The 20,395-nt window shown below is 42.7% G+C and overlaps 1 protein-coding gene across 4 annotated transcripts in view; it reads left to right on the forward strand.

Moving 5' to 3' along the window:
* klhl29 (kelch like family member 29) overlaps window positions 1–20,395 on the forward strand; it is a 198,059-nt gene that overhangs the window by 92,624 nt on the left and 85,040 nt on the right. For 3 of the 4 annotated variants that reach the window (XM_027284236.1, XM_027284235.1, XM_027284237.1), the window contains 2 exons: window positions 6,633–6,780; window positions 9,681–10,220. In XM_027284236.1, the coding sequence (XP_027140037.1) occupies window positions 6,633–6,780; window positions 9,681–10,220 (688 nt within the window). Of the gene's footprint in view, window positions 1–1,168; window positions 1,275–6,632; window positions 6,781–9,680; window positions 10,221–20,395 lie in introns of those variants that run through there. The other variant, XM_027284238.1, reaches the window with a different exon arrangement.

The following is a 20,395-nucleotide window of genomic DNA, read 5'->3' on the forward strand; positions in this document are numbered from 1 at the left end:
CCAGGAGCTTGCCGAGCTGTCGGAGTGTCTTAGCTGGAATTTCAGTGGAAGTGAAGTCCGTTCCCCTTCAGTCGTTTGGCCCGGGGCTTGAAATTATAGAGTCTGTATCCGTAGCCCTTTCTGTGGTGCATCAATAGCATATATACCCACCAGGCGCTTGTGTTGTGTGTTTTCATTATGTTTGTCTGTCGTGCTGCCGGGGGTCAGTGTTAAGCGTTGGCGCCTGGAAGGATCAGCTTTGTTTGGATTTTCAATTTTTAGCGCACAAACTGCCAGTCATGAACAGTCAACCACGAGTAATGGCTGACATTTTTTCCGTATAAAGTGATATTGCTTCGATGCAGATGGCAACTACAGACATGTTTTCAAAAACGCTCTGGTTCTTTTAAAAAAGAGGCAGGTGTTGTTAATGGTGGCAGGCATTGTTCAGCAGACTGATGGAAAATAAAATGAACTGAATCACTGTAAACACTGTTTTTTATGTGTGTGAGCAGAAATGTGTTGGCTGTTAGAAAACATTTAGCAGCCAATTTTCTTTCTACTTAATATTTGTTTATTTTGACTGAGTTCTTTGTTCCTTCTCATTATGGATAATAATAGTGAGAGAACACAAGGTTATACACTGATTATATAATGCAAGTTCCGGTCCAAATAAATTTTGTAGCTTTTGCCATTAGAGCCATGTATGGAAGTGAATTTTTCAATGGATTATCAACCTGGATCAGCAGAGAGGGACGTGATTAGAGCGGTGCTACAGATTTTTATCTACAGTAATTTCTCTAACTGTAAGATATTAACTTCTCTAATTCACAGTCAAGTCTTTAAACACCACAAAATCTTTGTTTTTTAATGCTCAATAAATGCAACATTTTATACCTTCTGCTATGCGCTGGATATGTTTAATCGCCGTCATCGGCTCACATTTTTAGCTGTGACACAGTGGATTGTATTTTGCGTAAAAAGAAGCGGTACCTTGATCGCTCTCTGTCTCTTCAGTATGCAGCCATCATACTGAATATGCACCTTCTCCGTGTGGTACCAAGCTGTTCGGCATGTTGGAGCACCACTCCGTTTTAAGATGGCTGCCAAAAATGGCGCAGTAGTCTCTTTGTTTACTCGTGAGATGCTCTGCTATGTTCCAGTCTAATAGATTGGACACAGCCGTCCCGTGGTTCGGCTCCAGCATTCAGCACCATTATGACGGAAGCCCAGAACAAATCCACTGCACATTTAGTTGTCAGCGCGTTGTCATGGAAAAGAGATACCTCTATACAGTAAGTGAATAATGTTCGAAAGAGAATGAGTTGTGTGCTTTTGAACACTCCTTAGCGCTACTGGTCAGTTTCGGACCACACTTGGTTGGGGCTTTCGGACAGGGCAGGAGGGAGAAAAAGGAGTCCTTTTTTCCTCTCGATTTTAGAAAAACTGAAAATGATCTGTCAAAGGCAATGATACAAGGCGATGTGATGGATGGGTTTGTCTTCCTCTGCCTCTCAATCTTTCACTCCTTCCTTCGCTGCCATTCTTTCTGCTTCTTTTCTCTGAGGAAAGCCATTATTTCCATCACCCTCCACATTTCAGCCAAATTCGCTGTATCTGTCCATGCCTGGCCAAAGGGAAGAAAAAGCCATTCTGTCGGAGTTGAATTTCATTTCTCTGCCCGTACATATTGTTTTTTTATGATTTGTTCATGGTTCGGAATTACAATGTGACATTATTTTACGGGTGCACACAATGTAGTAAGGCACAGCAGTGACTGCTGTTATTGAAATTTTGATTAGAATTAAATTTGTGTACATGTGTCTCCCCAGAAATAGCCGGCTGATTGTGGGGGTTGCATTTTCCCGGATGCATTTAAATGAAACCATAATGGCAGCTCCACATTGGACCACCGGAAATCCAGAGGCTTTCCTGGTTCATTCATTTTGGAATAGATTGTCTGATAAACATATCAGGATAACAACTGCACATTAACAGGGCTGATTACAGTGCCAGCTGAGTGATATCACACAACAGCGGACCTCCTCCTCGCCTGCAGTCTGTTATTTTCCTCTTGTGTGTAAAGAGCTTTGCCACCAGAGGAACAATGAACCTTAAAAGGTAGAACATAATCAGCCGGTGTACCACTGGCCTCCACCCTGCACATTGCTATCTCATTGTGTCTGGCAGTTGTGCTAATGACATTTCACGAGATTAGTTTTTCAATGTGGTGTTGTTACGTGTGTGTGTGTGTGTGTGTGTGTGTGTGTGTGTGTGTGTGTGTTTGAATTCCTGTAAGTACCCTTTTCCATTTAAGACCCAAACCCTCCTTCAATCCCCCTCTCTTTTTTTTTCTTCAAAAACTGGCTTTGCTCTCACAACAGTACACCTCCTTTTTCACCCATTCCTGTTATTAAATCTCATAGCAGTTAGTTGATTTGATCAGTGTGTGCTGTAACGTTGTTTACCCCAATGGGACCTGGGTGTTATAGACATACTCATCCTTTCTCTCCCGCTCTCTCGCTCTCTATTGCTACTTCTCCACGAGTCCAGCAATAAAGTAATTTCTCTGGGGAAACTAAAGCCATCTTATAACTGAATGGGAGCACTATATGTTCAGGCGTAGGCACACCGGCCGGTAGGGATGGGCGATATGGACTAAAAAATGTATCCCGATAATTTCTGGTATTTATCACGGTAACGATAAAAATGACAATGAATAAACACCAATTCAATTTTTTTGACTATAAATCATCAAAATAATAATAAAGACTAGGGGGAGCTGCTGGTGGGCGTGTCGATGCCTGCTGAATGTAACCTATGTGAAACAATCAGGAAATAACTTTTTATTTCACTGATTAATAACAGCTGTATCGAGCATTGCGCTCGCTCTCGTGTTATTGTCTCTCTGTCTCTCTGTCTCCTCTAATCATCAGACACAGGTCAAATTAAACTTCTTCGTGTCACTATTTTGTGGCGTAAATTGTGAGTCGGACTCAGATTCAGAACCTGGTTAACCTGTGTTATTATAGGATTGAACTGCTGCAATACCTTGCACAGACAAGGGCTGGATCGAACAAAATGCAAAGACAAACATAAAGCTGTGGGCAAACGCTTTCTGTTTATTTGGATGTGGATGTTGTGGATGAGTCAAAGCAATCAAAGCCCAGAGCCCTGGATCACCACGAGGCCTCCCTATACGTGCCCATAGCAGATGGTAGCTCATGGCAAGAGGTTCTGGTAACGCTGCCTACTACTGTGAGATAGTAGAGCGCACATAACGAGAGACCTCAGTGTTTGCCATGTCCGAGAAAATAGCTGATACGCCAGCCAGAATCAGAGTACTGTCTCCGCTGCAAGGATGGAGGAGGACGAGTATATATTTAGGCCTGATGCATCCTGATTTTATCTTACTCTCTTCTATACACTGATTCTGACAAGTCTGCAACATTCAGAGGTTCGAGAAGGGCGAAGAGATTCTTCTTGCTTTGCTGTTCAAGCACGTGTATCTTCATGTGTGGTCACGCAGGAGGAATAGATGAATTTCTTCAAATTTTGAGAGGCTTTACAAGGCAACATAGATTGGACAGCCATTTTTATTTGTGTTAGGTTTTAGTATTGAACAAAATTCTCACACTTGTAGCAAACATTTCCAGCATGTAGTAAATATAAAATGCAACCATAATTGTCTTTAAAGAAACTGGCAATGTTTTGAACCAGACCTGAAATTATCAGTTAATCAATTAATCTAATTAAAAGCTAATCAACAGCACAAATTATCTGCAACATTTTGATTAAATAAATCGTGATTCATTAATCATTTTATTACATTTTTATGGAAAAATTGCAAAATATTTTTGCTTTCAGCCTCTCAGATGTGAGGACGTTGTGTTTTTTGTTCGTCTTGTGAAGTTATATACTGATTATCATTTGATATAGGAAACTTGTATAATGACATATTTTCTACCAAACAATCAATCAGTTAATCAACAAAGTGTTTGATGGATTGATTGATGGATCATAAATAATAAGCTCTGCAGATGCAGTTGTTGCTTGTGTGGATTGTGTGTGACATAAAACTCAAAATTCAGCTGCTTGAGAACATCTTTCATGTACACGTACATGCAGTAATCTATGCAGATTCATGTGTATAGGTATGCATGCGTGTCTCAAATGTGATCACACCTTTGTGTGTGTGTGTGTGTGTGTATGTGTCTCTGTTGGAGTGCCACATTCCACACTTACAGTATGTGGTCCATATGCACGGATGTTGCTTACAGTACAAAAAACCTTTCCCCAGCCAGCTTGACAACAAACACAGAATGGCTTGGCACAACTCAAAAATTATTTATCTGGCTCCCCTCCTCTTCTCCAGCATGGTTTTTGTCGAGTCAGAGGAAACCATCTGCTGCCCGGTGATAATGGGCGGCCAGGGAGGAGGGGACTGAAAATAGGGAGAGCAAATAAAATTGAGAGGAAATGGCAGGCGCCATCCAAGAACCTGCAGTACCTTCCTGCCTACCTGCAGCAAGTCTGCTGTCTTAATAAACATCCTGTCAGATATCTCCTGGCTTTTCTGTGTGTGTGTCTGTGCATGCATTTTTACCTGCTGTGTGTGTGTGTGTGTGTGTGTGTGTGTGTGCATACACTCTTCTGTTTCCAGTGTGTATGCCTCTGTGCGTGTGTATTTCCTATCTAACCTTGATCATTTTCAAGTCAGGATTGTTCCTGAGCCTAGCTGATATGCTGTCAATGTGACGGCGCTGACTAAAAACTTCCTTTTTTTCTGGTGCACTAAAAGTGTGACAGATGGATTGCCTTTCAGAAGGAGAGATTTTTCCTGTTTTTTTTCTCTGTTTTGGGTAAATTGGTGGGAACATTAGTGAGAGAATATTATGAGGCAGGTGCAGGGTAAAGGAAAGTAAGAGAGTCAATGCTGTGACTTAATGAGGAGATGCCTGTATAGAAGGGAAGGTAAAGCATGGCTGGAGTGGAATACAGTAAAGCAAACAGAGTGGAGGAGGAAAAACGCTCATTAAAGCAAATAGTGGTCTACAGAAAGCAACTCCTCACCTTGAAAATGGTCCGAGTTTTCCCTCCCTGAGTCTGCAGGGCTCTCAGATGAAATTGAGCGCTTAGGGCATTCTCTGAGTAAACCATTTCAGTTTTCTCTTGTCTGAAGTCGACAGGTTGAGCTGGACAAAAAGACCTGACAGCTGTCTCCCCCCTAAACCCAGCTTCATTCTCTCACTCCATCACTCTGTTTTCTACTTTGCCTTGAGATGTTTCCTTTCGCTGTTTTTTTTTCCCTTTAGCCCCCAGCACTTACAAACTGTCAGATAACTTTCAGTATGGATTTATCAAGTAAGTGACACTCATTGGACTTGTCTGCTATTGTGAAGTAGTTTATTACAGAACAGATGTTGTGCTGCATCAGTACCATGTAATGTCTTTAAGTGTTAAAGGCCCTGTAAAGCTGTGATGAATCCATCTTAGAGCACAGAGGGTGAATTGTCCAGAAATTGGATCGATCCGATATGTAAAGCTGCACATTAATTCCCTGTGAACCAAATTGTTTGGATTGCATTTTCCGTGGTTGTGCGGTCAGCCCCGCGCTCTATCAGGGTTTGTCGACACAGCTGTTGGAATGCATGATGGCGTGCTTGATGAAGTGGACGCCGGGTCAGCGAGGATAATGGAATTGAGGGATGGAGGGAGGGATGGAGGGGATCAGCCAAAAAGGACACAGGAGGGGCCCAGTGACCAGGTCTTTTCTATTAACTCAGGAGGCTAGCTGGGGCGAGCAAAGGAATCAGGCTTGGCTCTGCCCTTTCTCTGCCTGGTTGTCAGAATCAGCATCTAAACTGTAGATAGGGAGAGGCGAATATTGCTCAGGGGTCCAGTGGTGATTGACCCTGTGTTTTCATCAGCCTGTGCTTGCCTGATAACATTTCTTCTCCTTTACAGGAGCAAAATATTAGAGATGTGGGTGCAAAGCAAGACTTAGGGAATTCTTAGTTTGGTTTGGTACAGTTGTATGGGATCCCCACCCCACCCCCACCCCTCCATACACACATTGTCACCTAGCTTTTCATTTTCTTTTTTGAAATTTCTTTTCTCTCATCCCTGCAAAAGGGTTTTGTTCTATTTACTCTATTTGACGTATTTGTGTTCAGAATTCTATTATCTCACTTGACTGAACACAATGTTTAATTCATCTCAAAATTAAGATATACACGGTCTCAGGAGGAAGGATCTGAATTTGAATGTAGCCCACACTAGAAAGTTAATTGTTATTAGTATATAAAAAGAGAAATATTGGTCTTTCGACAAAGACTCTTGAGGCCGTGAACAAGATTTTATTTCCCTTGTTTCCATTATATATAGGCTGTAATCAGCACTCACTCACTGCTAATTGTATACCATGCTTCATCATCATGGCTTACTTCAAGACCTTCAAAAACAATTAGATTGTTGTGACTTGTTGCATTTTTCTATAAAATTCAATTGTGTTTAATCCATAGTTATGATAAAATACATTTTCGCCTCATTACTGCACTGTATGGGGTCTAAAGAGGGGAGTGGTTTGGTTGTAATTCTCTCACATTTCTTTCGTTTTTTTTAATCACTGACATTGTTTTTCTGTTCCACAGGTCTCTGGTCTGTCTCCTGGAGACAGCCAGACCCCAGGACTGCTGCTGGCTCCAGGGGTGAGATGGGGACAGACGCCCATCAACCAGCTCACACCCTGGGACACAGATGAGCCCCCTGCCAAGCAACATCGAGACAGCGACCCTACCGGTAATGAATCACACACAAACATTTACATAAACTCATGCACGCATATTTAAGAGACAGATCCACTTATCCACAAGTTCAACCCCATGTGAGTTTACGGTGATGTAAGCTTTACATCATTGGTACGCCTGCACACAACAGATGTATGCATGTACCCCGTCCACACACTTGCACACTCTCGTGCTACACCCCAGATGACTCTGGCCAGCTCCACTAGCATCCAACGCTAATGAGACATCTTGGCTGCTTTGCCCTACATAAGATACACGCTTGCCTCCACAACATGCATACTTTACATACACAAACATGCATAATTAACACCCACAAAACCATTTTTACATAAACCAGCTCAATTATGCATAGATTTATAGGAATGTTGGAGTGATATCAAAAAGTTCAAAAAGAGTGAGGAAAGTCTAAATCTATATTGCACTTTCACAAGCCTTCCAGGCCCTTCCGCATTCACTGTGCTCTCATTATATTGTCCTTGTTAATGTTATTGTGTCACTAACTGAAGCTGATTTAGTCTAAATTAAACCTATGTAGTGAGACTCTGAAAGTCCTCCAAATGATCTCCACCAGGTCTAATTTAGATGTCGACCTTATTCTATTCATGCCCCTTTAAAAGAGAGCGATAGTGGCATTGCAGCGCTGTGCGCAGACCCGACGTTAACGAGTTAAGCCAATGTTGAAGATTTTTACTCTTATTGTAATGAACTCACCCAGAATGGCTCTGCCCTAGAGCAGTTAATTTCCTTCCATTGCTCTGCTGGCCTCTGCCTCCTGCTCATCACAAATGTGTCTCATTTAAGAATAATACTGGCACAGACCTTGTTCCACTGGAAATTCCAGCTCAACAAATTCAGATTGTAGACAGCTGCTACTCTGTGGGAGCAAAACACCACGCTCCAAACATGGTTCAACCCCTGCTAGTGCCTGTACAGCTCGCCTCCTAATTATAATTCGCATATCTTACATATAGATTGGTTTGTGCATTAATTATTAAATAGTTTGATCAGTTGCCCAAGAGGAGTTCATAGCAGAAACTATTCGAGGCTCTCGTATCACGGAAGGATACAGTCGTGATGTTTTTGCCCCCTGCTGTGCCCCCCCATGCTGTGCGGCCATAGCCTCCTGCTGTGTGTTGAGGGTTTGGCTGAATTTGCCATGAAGCTCCGGAGGTCTTATAATTGTGTGTAAGTGAACGAGGCTTCCCTCCCTGTGCCCCCTCCCCTCTTACCACTGCAGCTCCCACTCTCACACTACAGCTTGGAGTGAAGCGTGTGGAGAGTGAGATGTCACTGACCTAGCACGCTGTCGCATATGACACTCAAATCTGAGCATAGTGTTGCATATTGATTCGCATGTGTGCGCTATTCCAAACTGTGACTGGCGTTTGCAATGAAGCCAGCTCCTCTCCACACTTCACTGAACTGTGTTGCCACAGTTCTCTGCCAACTGTGCCAGAATTAATCAACGGTTTCTTTCAACGGAAACTTCACTGTTGTGTCTGTTGAAGAAAGTTTTTCTTTGAAAAAGGAAGTTTTATTTAAACTTTTGTTTCTTTGTACAAAAATAGCTCCCTTTTTGATACTGTGTTTTAGATTTAAGATAATTGTAGAATAAAAAATACATTTAAAAAATAGGTTTAAGAGATAAAGTCCTTCTGAGGTACAAGACAGCACTCACAGGTTTTGCAACAATTTCCATTTAAAAGTCCATTTGTCTTATTGTTTTGTTTAACCTTGCAGGCAAATATATATATATATATATATATTTCTTTAATCTTATATAATATATATATATATATGGGTCAGTGTTGCATTATGACAAGATACGATGAACATTATTTGCCTTGTTAGTTATATATTAAATAAATTCTTAGCAAAGCCATCACTTTGTTAAAACCTTGAAAGTTCTTAAGATGTCTAATTATAACGCTAACTCATTTCATTAAAATCCTTTATCAAGATAAGCAACAAAAGAAGGGAAATGAAATAGTGTTTGTGTTAGCTCAATGACATGTGAATTATGAACAGAACTGACCTCTCCTCCGGAGTCTTCTGTTTCCATCCTCTTCTGTTCTTTCTTTTCTTCTCGCTGTCTTTATCTCGCCTTCCCTCTCTATCCCTCTCTGCACAGACTATTATATCAGCAGGGCTAGTATCGTGAATAATGTGGGCTTCTTTTTTCTTTTCTTTAGCTTTTTGCATGCTGTGATTTAGCCTTTGGCCCTCTGGCAGACTGGTAGGCTATTTTTGGAGCTTGGACCATGGCAGGAGGAGCTAGAGATGAGGGAGTACTGTAGGAGAGAACGGCTGAGGAAGGGAGACAGCGCTCAGGCCAAATATGGCTGCGTCTTCCCAGCCTCAGCATCTAACGCCTCAGGGTAGAGAAATGATTGGCTCCGAGTGTCTGGGTAAACACAGTCTTGTACACAGATAATACTGCCGCATGTATGCTTTCACATTCAGTGGAGCATTTGTTCGTTTTGTAGCAAAATGAATCTCTTAATCTTATTATAGTTTTGATCTTGGGTGCAGATCTGTACATTGCTTCAAATATTTTGTGTTTTGATATTAAGTCTCAAGTCAAAAACAAACTTGGACTGAAGCGGAGTAGCACGCTGACAGTTGTGGTGTGGAGAGGAACAGGCTCAAGCTGGAATCTGTCTTCTCGTGCTGTTTTCTGTCTCTATTTGATCATCTAATGCCAGACTTAAAATCAGCACTCTGTCCATATTTTCAGCTTAGGATCCGGCTTAACAAAATACTACAAATCAGTTCACATTTTGAAAATACATAACACACAGTTACCTTTTTCACATTGTTTTATTGTGTAAAACCTGTGTAAACAGTTGATTAATGTCTTTCTTGTTCCTCTGTCTGTTTGTGTGTCTATAGGCCCGGCCTGGGCTACACCAGTAGCAGCAGTGAGCCAGCCCAGCCTCCTGCCCCACACTTACGCCCTTCCCCAGCCGCCCTCCTACAGCCACAGCGTGACTGCACAGTCACCCATCATAGGAGTAACCCCATCCATCCAGACACCAGTACCCCAACAACACCCTCTCATGACCGCCCACTTCCAGCTGACGCCGCAGTCGACCCAGCAGCCACCCTCCATGGTGCTGAGCATGCCCAGCCAGCCTCCGTACCCCTCTGCTCAGCCCACCGTTGCACCGTCCGCCCTCACTGCCCAAGCCAACCAGGTGGTTCATCCAAACCCTCACAGCGTGATGGGCAATGGCCACTTAACCTCTCACCCAGGCCTCATTCAGCCCCCCGCCCTGCCTCTGACCAATGGACAGGCAGCAGCGGCAGCAGCAGCAGCAGCAGCAGCGCAGCACACAGTTTCAGACAATCAGGATGGTCCTAATGGGCTGCAAATGCTGCGGACAGTTGGGATGGGGAAGTACGAGTTCAGTGACCCAGGACATCCTAAAGGTAAGCACTGACAGCCTCAGCTGATGCACTCTGCACAGGTAGAATTTTTCTCTTTCGCTCTTTTTCAGAACCTGTCACAGCTAACTTTGAAACGCTAAATCAAAGCAGATCTGTTCAGCTGGCAACCGAAGCTCAGATGTGAATTCAAGCCAGGAAGGTGTTTGGTATTAAATCAATGTACTCTTAGCTCTCTTTTCCTTGTGACCTCCCCTTATGTGGGGCCGCGGTAGAATGAAAGGCACAGTCCTCTGCCCTCTGTCTGTATACCAGAGCAGTTTCGGATGCCAACAGTCATAAACAAGGCTGCAAACACTCAAGCAAGGGGTTGTTAAAATACAACTTGCAACCAGAGCCAATTCACTTCAAAGCTGCTCCAAGGTCGCAGGGAACGGAGGTTCACCTAAAGCAGCAATGAGATGGCTGCGTCTAAGATCCTGTAATATTGCCTACAGTGGATTCCTTGGAAAGAACATCATGTTGTACAGATTTCAAAGAACTGAAGAACAGCAGCACCTCTCGTTGCAATACTCACAAGGCCTACTAAACACCAGGGCTAAGAATGCAGCTTTCATTCCTAGCCCTCACATCAACATCACAGCCCTTACATGAAGCCTTGTTGCCTTGCGCTGTGTTTGTGAAGGTGCTTCACAGCTCCGACTTGTGCCCGAGTATGCAAGCCGCTGTAAATTGGTGTTTGGTTTAACCTTGGAGTTTATGACGCAGGGCGCTAGAAACAGATGTTCGCAATTCCCCGACCAATTTTCACATTTAATGAAGCTTTTAATTTAAGTTTAGATTGTTTTCTTTTTCCTGACTCATTTTGATCAATAAAATGTGTGCAAATGAACTTGTAGATTGCAAAAAAAGCAATTATTTCCAGGAGTGTCTGCGATACATTGAAATGAGACTGCAGGTAGAATTGGAAATGGATAATTAGACGGGTTCGGCGGCTTAGTCTGGCCTCTATCGAATGAGAGCTTCTTAGCTCCTGTGTTGAATAGACTGTCGCAATCCATTAACCATGTAGATGTCAAAATGTATTGACCTTCTTCCAACAGGGCAAAGAAGCTGGAGTTACAGTTCATATACAGCTCCATTTGACAGAAAAGGAAAATACTGTAGGATTGTTAGCAATGGAAAAACTGCTGCTGTCATTCATTTCATGACAAAGTTAAGGTGCAGTTGTATGGTTGTTGTTTGAGATGCTGTTTTTCAGAAGCAGTAAACCGTCTCTCTCTGTCAATTTCTAGACATTCCACACAGCTGCCCCATATGAAGGTCAAACTTCAAATAGAAGCACTTGAATATCTCCTCAACCATGTTAACTGTTTTTTTTTTTTTTCATTCCTGGTAGGCATTGAATAGACATTAGTAAGCATGTCATTAGGGTAATGTCACAACGACAGTGGAAATAGGTTAAAACGTTGAGCACCATTGAATTAGTGGCCATGACGCCTCTTCAGCAGCCTCTTGAGTGGCACGGCAGACCTCTCTGCTGAAAGGAACACTTAACTTTGCCGCTGTAATCAAAACAATGCCACCCCGGGCCGTCCTGTCCCTCAGTCTCTGGCCACCGCTGTCGTTCTGTCTGTGATCTGCTGTCTTTCTGATTATCTCTATCTCCTTTCCTTCTCATCCCTCCCTTCCCTTTGCTGCCTCGCACGATCCAAGAGGTCACACATCCCAAACCCCCCGCAGGCCTCACACATACTGTTTTAAATCAATTATCACTGCATATCAATGTGGCAACGGTGCCTACTGTCCTGCTGTAGCAGCATAGTGGTGAAATATGGAGGGTCAGCTTTTGCGACCTCCCCATTCTGGCTCACTTCCGTTACAATTATCTTGGACCTGGTGTTGGCACTTTTCTTTTTTCTGCTTAGACAAAAAAAAACAAAATAAAAGTAGTTTGTGCAGTGAAGGGAATACAGATACGGGTTAGAGTTCAGTGTTTCTGCAGCCCTCTAATGGCTATAGTGAGGATAAGAGAGTTGGCAAATCTGATCCCAATGCAGAGACTGTGGGTTACAGGCACACAGCTGGCATAAAACTTGGTGGCAAATGAAGTCACGGCATCCACAGAGACAGACATGCTGTATTTCTTGCTTTTTTTTTTTTTTTTTTTTTTCCCCACAAAAACACACAACACACACACACACACACACACACCACACACACCACACACACACACACACACACACACACACACACACACACACACACACACAGGTTTTATTTTGTCCTCAAGAAATTTATATTGGTTAAGTGCAATAAAAATCCACTCACACAAACAGGACACTAGTTCACTCATACAGGATGAACCTTGTCAGGGCTTCTGGGACAAAAGCCAAGAAAGCGAATAAATGAGGTGCCCAAACTCATACTGTGCCACTGACTGACATGTGGAAGACTTTGCTGGAATTGCTGATGAATTATCATTCCAACAGCCAAAAAATATTGTATCCCAAGCAAATTTAGGCATTAATTTGGAGAATGTTCTCTGGTAATCATTTAAATGATGAGAGACTATGCCGTTATGTTTCGTCGCAGCAGTCGAATCCTATCCATGCGTCTCACATTAGAGGGTTTTCCAGAGTGGTTATTGGACAAACGGTTTAAATACTACAGCCACTACTTAAGTGATTGTGTTGCTGCGTTAAAAAAAGAAGGAAAAAAAACCCAGCTTTCAGCTCTAGATGCAATGCTAGTAAGCTCTGATGTGTCAGAGGAGGTTTTGTGGCTTTATGATGGCAGAGGGGATCTTGGAGAAGCTGACAGAGCTCTTTCTCCTCAATGCAACTACACAACGGGCCGCTGTGCGTGTGTGTATTTTTTGTACGTACAAATGTGCAATGCGTGCACGCGTGCACAACTTCTTGGGTGTGACTGCATGGATGTTTTGTCAGATGTCAGCCTCACAGCCTTAAAGCCAAACACCACAGTGACAGAAATCACACTCCGTGTTTGATTTGGCTTTGCCTTCAAAGGGAGCAATTTGTCTTCGCTCTGCATCAGTGGGCACATCAACAACTGTGTGCTCATCTCTGTGGGTGTATGTGTGTGTCTGTATGTGTGTCTGTCTAGGTATTTGTCTGTATTTCTGTTTACAGTCTATAGTACGTGCGTTTGTATACTGTATGTATGTGTAAATGCCATATGTTTGTGCGTGCGTGTGCGTGTGTGTGTGTGCGTGTGTGTGTGTGTGTGAAGATTCACACAGAGCAGCTTGAAGGAAGCTTTAACCTCATCACCTACTGAGATATGCCAGTCACCAGGCTGTGATCCTGCCTGCCTGGTTTCTAAATCCACAGCAGGGCGTTTCATAAAACCTGCCTGTCAAAGTGTACAAATCAAACGCCACACATTCTAGTCGATTGGTAATTTCCTTACACCACCCGCTCCTTGCTCATGTTTTATTGTCTCCTCTTTGTTTCTCTCAACCGCAGATAAAAACAAGAATCTTGGCAATCTTCTGAACACTTAAATAATCTATCCACATCTGTAGCTGGAGCCACAGCAATCATGGCTATCAGCGCAGTCTGCGAAATGTGGGAATACGAGCTGACTGACGTTGTTGTGTAAACGGACAATAAAAAAAACAAAAGAACGAGAGTGAACAGAGAGAGGGAGATGCTGAGAGCGGAGTCGGTGTGTCTATTGACCAAGTCATTAAAATCGATGGCTGTCTTGATGAATATCAGCCAGGAGAAGCAAGTGCCGAGCTCAGCAGGGACAAACCCGCTCACTGCAAACATGATTGAGCACCATTTAAAGGCAGCTCACGACTGAAAAACACATTAATATGAAAAGGAAGTTATTATTTCCACATATCCAAGCCCTGTTTCAAACGTTACTGCCGTTACCTAATGCCAGCCACTCAGAATTATTTTTGATATTGTTGTCTCAGCTTAACATGAACTGAGACAACTGAGGGTAGCTTCATTGTGGTGAAGTGGCACACTGTGACGCTGAAGGCAATGCTGTTTTTGTAGTTAAATGCCTAAAAATAAGGAACAGATGAAAGCAGTATGAGTTGGAAGCTTTATTTGAGCTGAAGTTTGGGGTCACAGACAGATCTGTTGGGCCAGCTGCTGCTGTATAGAGCATGTGCTGCAGCTCCTCGCCTCTTTTCTCATGTCAAACATCGTTTTAACTCTATCTTCTGCATCACTGGCCTTTACTGGTCCTGTTCCCTTCTCTCTCCGTCTCACACACGCACACAGGTAGAGACCAAACACATCTGCGCAGATAATCACATGCATAGATGCACACAAGGACAAAACACACACACACTAAGATAAAAGAGGGATGCACAGAGACATAGTGTCCTCGACTGGCGCGCACATCCACCAACACCCAGCCTCCTCTCTGCCCAGGAAGTTCATCTTCCAGTCAGCTCACATCAGCCATCATCTGGGGACCCAGCAGCTCTGGAGCTGCTAGTGGATGCAATTAAGATGCCTTGCTGAGTTAAGATCAGTGTTTTACTTTGCTACAGGCAGACTGGCGCAGCCTCACATCCTGTGCCGGCTCACCTTTCCTCTACTGTGACCGTTTCAACTGCCTTATCTGCCTTATTCAAACTTTGGCCCCAGTAAGATTTTTATTATGTATTCATTGTTGTTTACCTTTGGACCAAGCATATTGACACTGTGGTATTACTGTCCACTTGCCTGTTTGCCACATTATTGCTACGATTATTACCACAAAGTGAGGAAATTATACATCCCCAAATTAGTGAGATAGTGTGTTTACAAGGCCAAGCTGTGTGGGCTGAGGATGTTAATTTAAGAGAGATAGCTGCTTCTTATTTTAGTCGTTGTACCGTTACTGGTTTATGATGTTGGACTTGATGTGATAATGAGGTGGTGCACAGATTACATATCTCTCACCTCAGAGATATTTGTCTGTAACTAAAGTAGCTACAGTTATTAAGTAGACGTAAAGCTTACAGTATTATCAGTATTATTAGTGATGCATAAATATTCATTTCGATTCAACCGCAAGAATATACTGCTGGCATGACAGGCCTTTCAAACCAGTTATTAAAAACACAGCCAGTTTGTGATAGCCGCACTGAGACCATTAATCATAGCAAGCACATTCATTAAACCCTCCCCTTTCCTTTCTCTCCCTCCGTCTCTCCTTTACTTGACGGAGTGCAGAGGATCTCCAACACATCCTCACTGCAAATTATACAAAAGTATGCTTTTTAATGTGACAAATACATACTGAATTCAGTGTTCTCGGAGTTGTAGGTTTTTTTTCTTTTTTACTTTTCAATTTTCAATATGCTGACTCGGATCAGCGTGTGTGGAATATGCAGTGGTAAATTAATTAAAGTCACTGTGGTGTTGTGCTGAGCGATTATCTTAAAGCTATCCACATCAGGATTAGCTAAAGCAGAACTAGAGTTATTATGATTCCAAAACAGGCTTAACTTGGAAATATTAAATGCATGGATTTGAAAGTGTGTTCTCGCTCATAGCATTCCATATTTCTAGGTAGTTCTAGGAGAAACTGAAGCTGGGATTACTGCAAATTATTAATGAGGTTGAAATTTATTCCAATCACTGTGGACTGAGTATGTGCAGGTAATTCTCTTAAATTAATATGCGCACTTCCATGGTGATGTAAGTAACCTTGGCACACGAGTACATGAGTCCATATGGGGCCTACATACAGTATGAATGATATCGACTCAAACATCTCATTTTAGAACGGCAGGAGCGTTCTGGAGACCGCTGTGCTTGTTTGCAGATGTATGCTCAGCAGCTACCTGACATTGTCTCTTTAACTTTGCTAAGGATGGCTTCCATTGAGATGTCTAACTGTTTCTAGTACGGCTCCAGCTCTCAGGAGACAGCAAAAAGAGGGGGGGGAGGTAGAAGAGAGGAAACGCGAGGTGAGCAGCAGCCGTGTGTCATAAGCGGAGGAAGGAAAGCTGCTCGCCCTCGTTCTTTCTCTCCCTCGTTATCGTATTTTAAAGAAGAGGAGCCCCGCCAGGAGCCCCATACATTATATCCCCCCACAGTTAATATAGGAACGGTGGATAGCTCATTAAGATTGATCATTCCTCGTCCACCTCCTCCATGCAGAACGTGGCAGCAGCTTCATTAATCACCGGTATTTCAAGATAAAGCTCAGTGGCGGCACAGTCGCAGGACCTGGAGCCTCACAGCCCGGCTCCTACATGCATAATCACAGATGCAGTGCAGCCAAGGAGCAGCCGCCCGGCTCTCTGCCACGCTAGCGGGGGCACTATCTCCACGCCTCCCTCCCTCCTTCATCCTCTCCTGAACCTATACTCTCCTCCTTCCTTCCTCCCCACCTGTCCTCTTCACTGCCATTGTCTGTCTGTTTCTTTCACTCGGCTCCACTCCCACTCCCAGTGTCATCCCTCCCATGCTGTTGTCTCTCAGCATCCTCTCCAGCCCCCCTCCCCCTTTCTGCTATCCTAACATCCACCTGCTTCCCCTACCCACTTATAGCCTCTGCTTTCTTCCCCTTTGTTTTCTGCCCCCCCATCTTCTGTATCTACTTGCCTCAACATCTCTGCCACCTGTTCTGTACTTCTCTAACTTTTCTCTACACTTCCATTAATCCATTGATGCTGGAGTTTTTAGCCATTTCTCTAATAGCCTTTTTTTTTTTGCCCCGTAATGCCTTGGTTAGCAAAATGGAAGTAGAAAATTTAAGAGACGAAAGGATTAAGGAGGAAAGAAAACAGCCCAGTCATGCCAGATTGCTCATTTGCCTCTGACAGCTGGATGCAAGTTGCAGATGGCTGTTTTCATCTGAAACGCCCAATCAGACTGTCTGTCAGTCTTTTTTGCCTTATTACCTGTGCAAAAAGTCTGCACTTTTTGTCCAGAACCTCAGCTAGTTGGTTAAGAATTGTAAGCACTTCATATTTTATGGGACGTCTTTTCATTTCAATCATCTGTAACGGTTTGTGATTAACTTGCAGACGCTCAAGGTCCCGTCTGTCAAAAATGTGATCAAAAGAAAAAGAGCTGAAAATAAAGGTTTCACTCTCATGCTTTCCCATTTCAGTTTAATTATATTTTCTATTCATTAAAAAAAAAAGAAAAAAAGAAAAAAAAAGAAAAAGAAAAATTGATTTCATTTTGCTTGCTTTGCTCAACATCAATTCTACAATTGAAAAAAGCTCAGCTAGAATAATGAATAAATGGTTGAAATAGTTGTCGTAAATTAATGAACAAATGGTCGACGTCCAGCTTCTTCCACTCCTTGAAACAATTACACATTTGACCAACTAAACCTAAACATTAGCTGTTCAACTGTATAAAAAACTATTGTAATATCCACTTTGATATAATTAATTATTAATTAGTATTAAATAACATCCAGTTTCAAATCAATTCCAAACAGATTTGGTGGTGCTGATGAAAGCACTGTATGTCAGACAAAAAAGTTTGGGAACCAATGTTTTATATGACTGAGATGGACTATTTATCTTGTTAGTAGTTCATAACAATGTTACATATTTTATAAGCCGTACAGTACTTTTGTAAATGTACTTTTTAAACAGTTGAGTGCACTAACTAATTTTTTAGCATTTTTCAGGAAAATTTAGAGCCCCATATGAATCAGGGTCCCATCCCAGTTTATAGACTACACATGCAGAGTAAATGTGTTACCTGGAAGTGTGATGAATTGTGACGCCGTGTTGCTCAGAGCTGTAGTATCATGCATTGAGTATTCGGGAGAGGTCTCTGGCTGGAACAGTGCCATTTACCTACATGAAACGTCCACTGCCCTCAGTTATGTGGGAGCAAATTGATTTGTGTGTAAAGTCATGTCAAAGTGAATGGAGGTTACACCTCAAATGGGTGTGAATCTCAAGCACTTCATGTCTATCTAATATGAAAGGATTAATTGCCACGAGTCAAATGTCGATGTGTTATTCCGCACATCAGCCATGAAATAGGCAGTAATGCATTATCAATGAGGCCGAGTGTAAACACGGCAGATGTTACCAGGAAGCGAGTCAATAGCGGATGTTTCTCTCTAATGAGAAGGCATAATTGCAACAGGGAGGGGATTCGGTATCCAAAACAGAAGCAGATGCGCCGCAACATCTCAGCAAAAAAAATCCAGAAGAAGTTCAGCAGTATTAGTTCACTAATGTTCGCGGTGTGCTCACTTATCTGAGTGGCTAGAGAAACTTTTTCCCTAAGTCAGAAACTTTTAAATGCACGCAGGGCATCTAATAAATACTAATGATAGGACGAGACATTATCCCCCACCCCACCCCACCCCAACTCATTATTCCACAGAGCAGAGCAACAGGCTTAGCATGTGAAGATATATAATTCTTCTGTGACTTAGACAAATGATAATGGCCTGACTTGCAATCAAGAGATCTTTGTAGGCTTGTGGTGCACTCTGTAAGCTTGACAGACTTAAAGTCTGCCTTAGCAGAGACATAGAGCAGGATGAGATGCAGAAAATAGCAATATCCCATTGCCCTATTAAGTTTACAGAATGTGTTTTGTTGCTAGAGGCTGCAGCTCTGAATTATAGTGTTGATTATTATCATAATTCTGTTCCAGTCATCATTGTACCCACACTTCTCTCTCTCGGATACTCTCATGTTTTCTCATGTAATGCAGCTTGCCGGAGTGCGGGATAAAAAGTATCGTAGGGGTGTTAAACTTTATATTACAACTTTACAAGGACACATCGGCGATGCATAAGCATTGGAGCATGTTGGACACAATCAGAATTTGTGGGGCAGTCCAGTCGTCTAATAGATTGTTTTCTATCCCCGGAGAGAGATGGAGAAAGAGAGAGGCAGATGGAAAGGAGGAGAGGGGAAGGAGGGAGGGGGGAATGAAAGAAAGCAGAAAGAAAAAGAAATCTGATGAAATGCAAAGATTACTTGCCTCACTCCACGGCAGGCTTTGGGAGCTCATCTCAGGTGTGCAGTCTGCTGAGAAGACTCCCACATACAACCTAACCCCAACACTAACCTTTATGCTTGGGCTGCTGTGACTTTCACAAAGTTACCCAGTAAACACACATTGTCTTCAGGGGGAAGTTGTGACATTTATCTTAAGCTGTTCTGGTGACATGGGACTTTTTTTTTTCTTGTTGTTGTTGTTGTTTTTCAGTGTGTGTAGTTGTGTTGCCCTGCTGTTTAGGGTCAACTTGAAAGAAATGTAGCCCACAGAGGAAAGTATCCCCCATGTGCAAAGCTTGTACGTAATATACACACAGCAAACCCATAAACACGACGGAGGTGTAAGGCAATCTGGGGAGCATAACAACATTCTCTCACACATACACTGGCATCTGTGCTCGACCACTGATACGTGCCTGGTTCCTGAATGTGAGGACTAGCAGAAGGCTTGGCACAGCTGATGCCTTTGGTTCCAGGCTGCTGTTGGAAGCGACAGAGGAGAAAGTAACTTTGAACTTTTAATTAGCGCTTAAGTAGAGTTTGCACTTTGTTTTATGTTATCTGTGCTTTAAATAGTCCAGAAATATTAACCAAAATAACCTCACAGACATTCTTAAAGGAGCAGGCACATAATTTCCATATTCATTTTCCATATTTGAGTATTCTCATTTACAGTTCAGGAGGAGTAGTTCAGCCAGAACTTTGAACTTCTGGTATATTTGTGGTCTCGCTGTAAAGTCACCCGGAGAGGATTGTGTAGTTTATATGCCAATATAACCTGCAGAGCTGGCACAGCTTCATTTCATCCTGCACAACGGCAGCAGTGGCTGGGGTCTGGGTCTTTTGTCCCACTCACAAACCTTTGATCACCCAAAGCACTCTTTGTCAGGTTGCACTTCTGAGTTGAAAAGCAGTGAAAACAACAAATTGTATACTCAAGTACCCTACATTTTATTTGACTTTTTTTTATATAGTGGCTATGTTAGAGACCTTGAGGTTCAGAGCTGCTTTGTGCTGTGTTGACAAATAAAATATTCACATTTATATCTGGAATTTTTAAGGTGTTGATTGTGGTGCTGACGAAGTGCAAAAACTGAAATGTTGAATAACAAAATATCGGACTTTTGGACCTGAGTTGCAGTCATTTGGCTTCATAAAAACTGGATTATTGCTGTTATGGCAGTAAAATGCTGTGCTGCCCTGCAGTACACCTCCTAATACCATGGCATGTTGACAGTGCCTCTCT

This window comes from Larimichthys crocea, chromosome XI (genome assembly GCF_000972845.2).
Source record: "Larimichthys crocea isolate SSNF chromosome XI, L_crocea_2.0, whole genome shotgun sequence".
Lineage (NCBI taxonomy): Eukaryota > Metazoa > Chordata > Actinopteri > Sciaenidae > Larimichthys > Larimichthys crocea.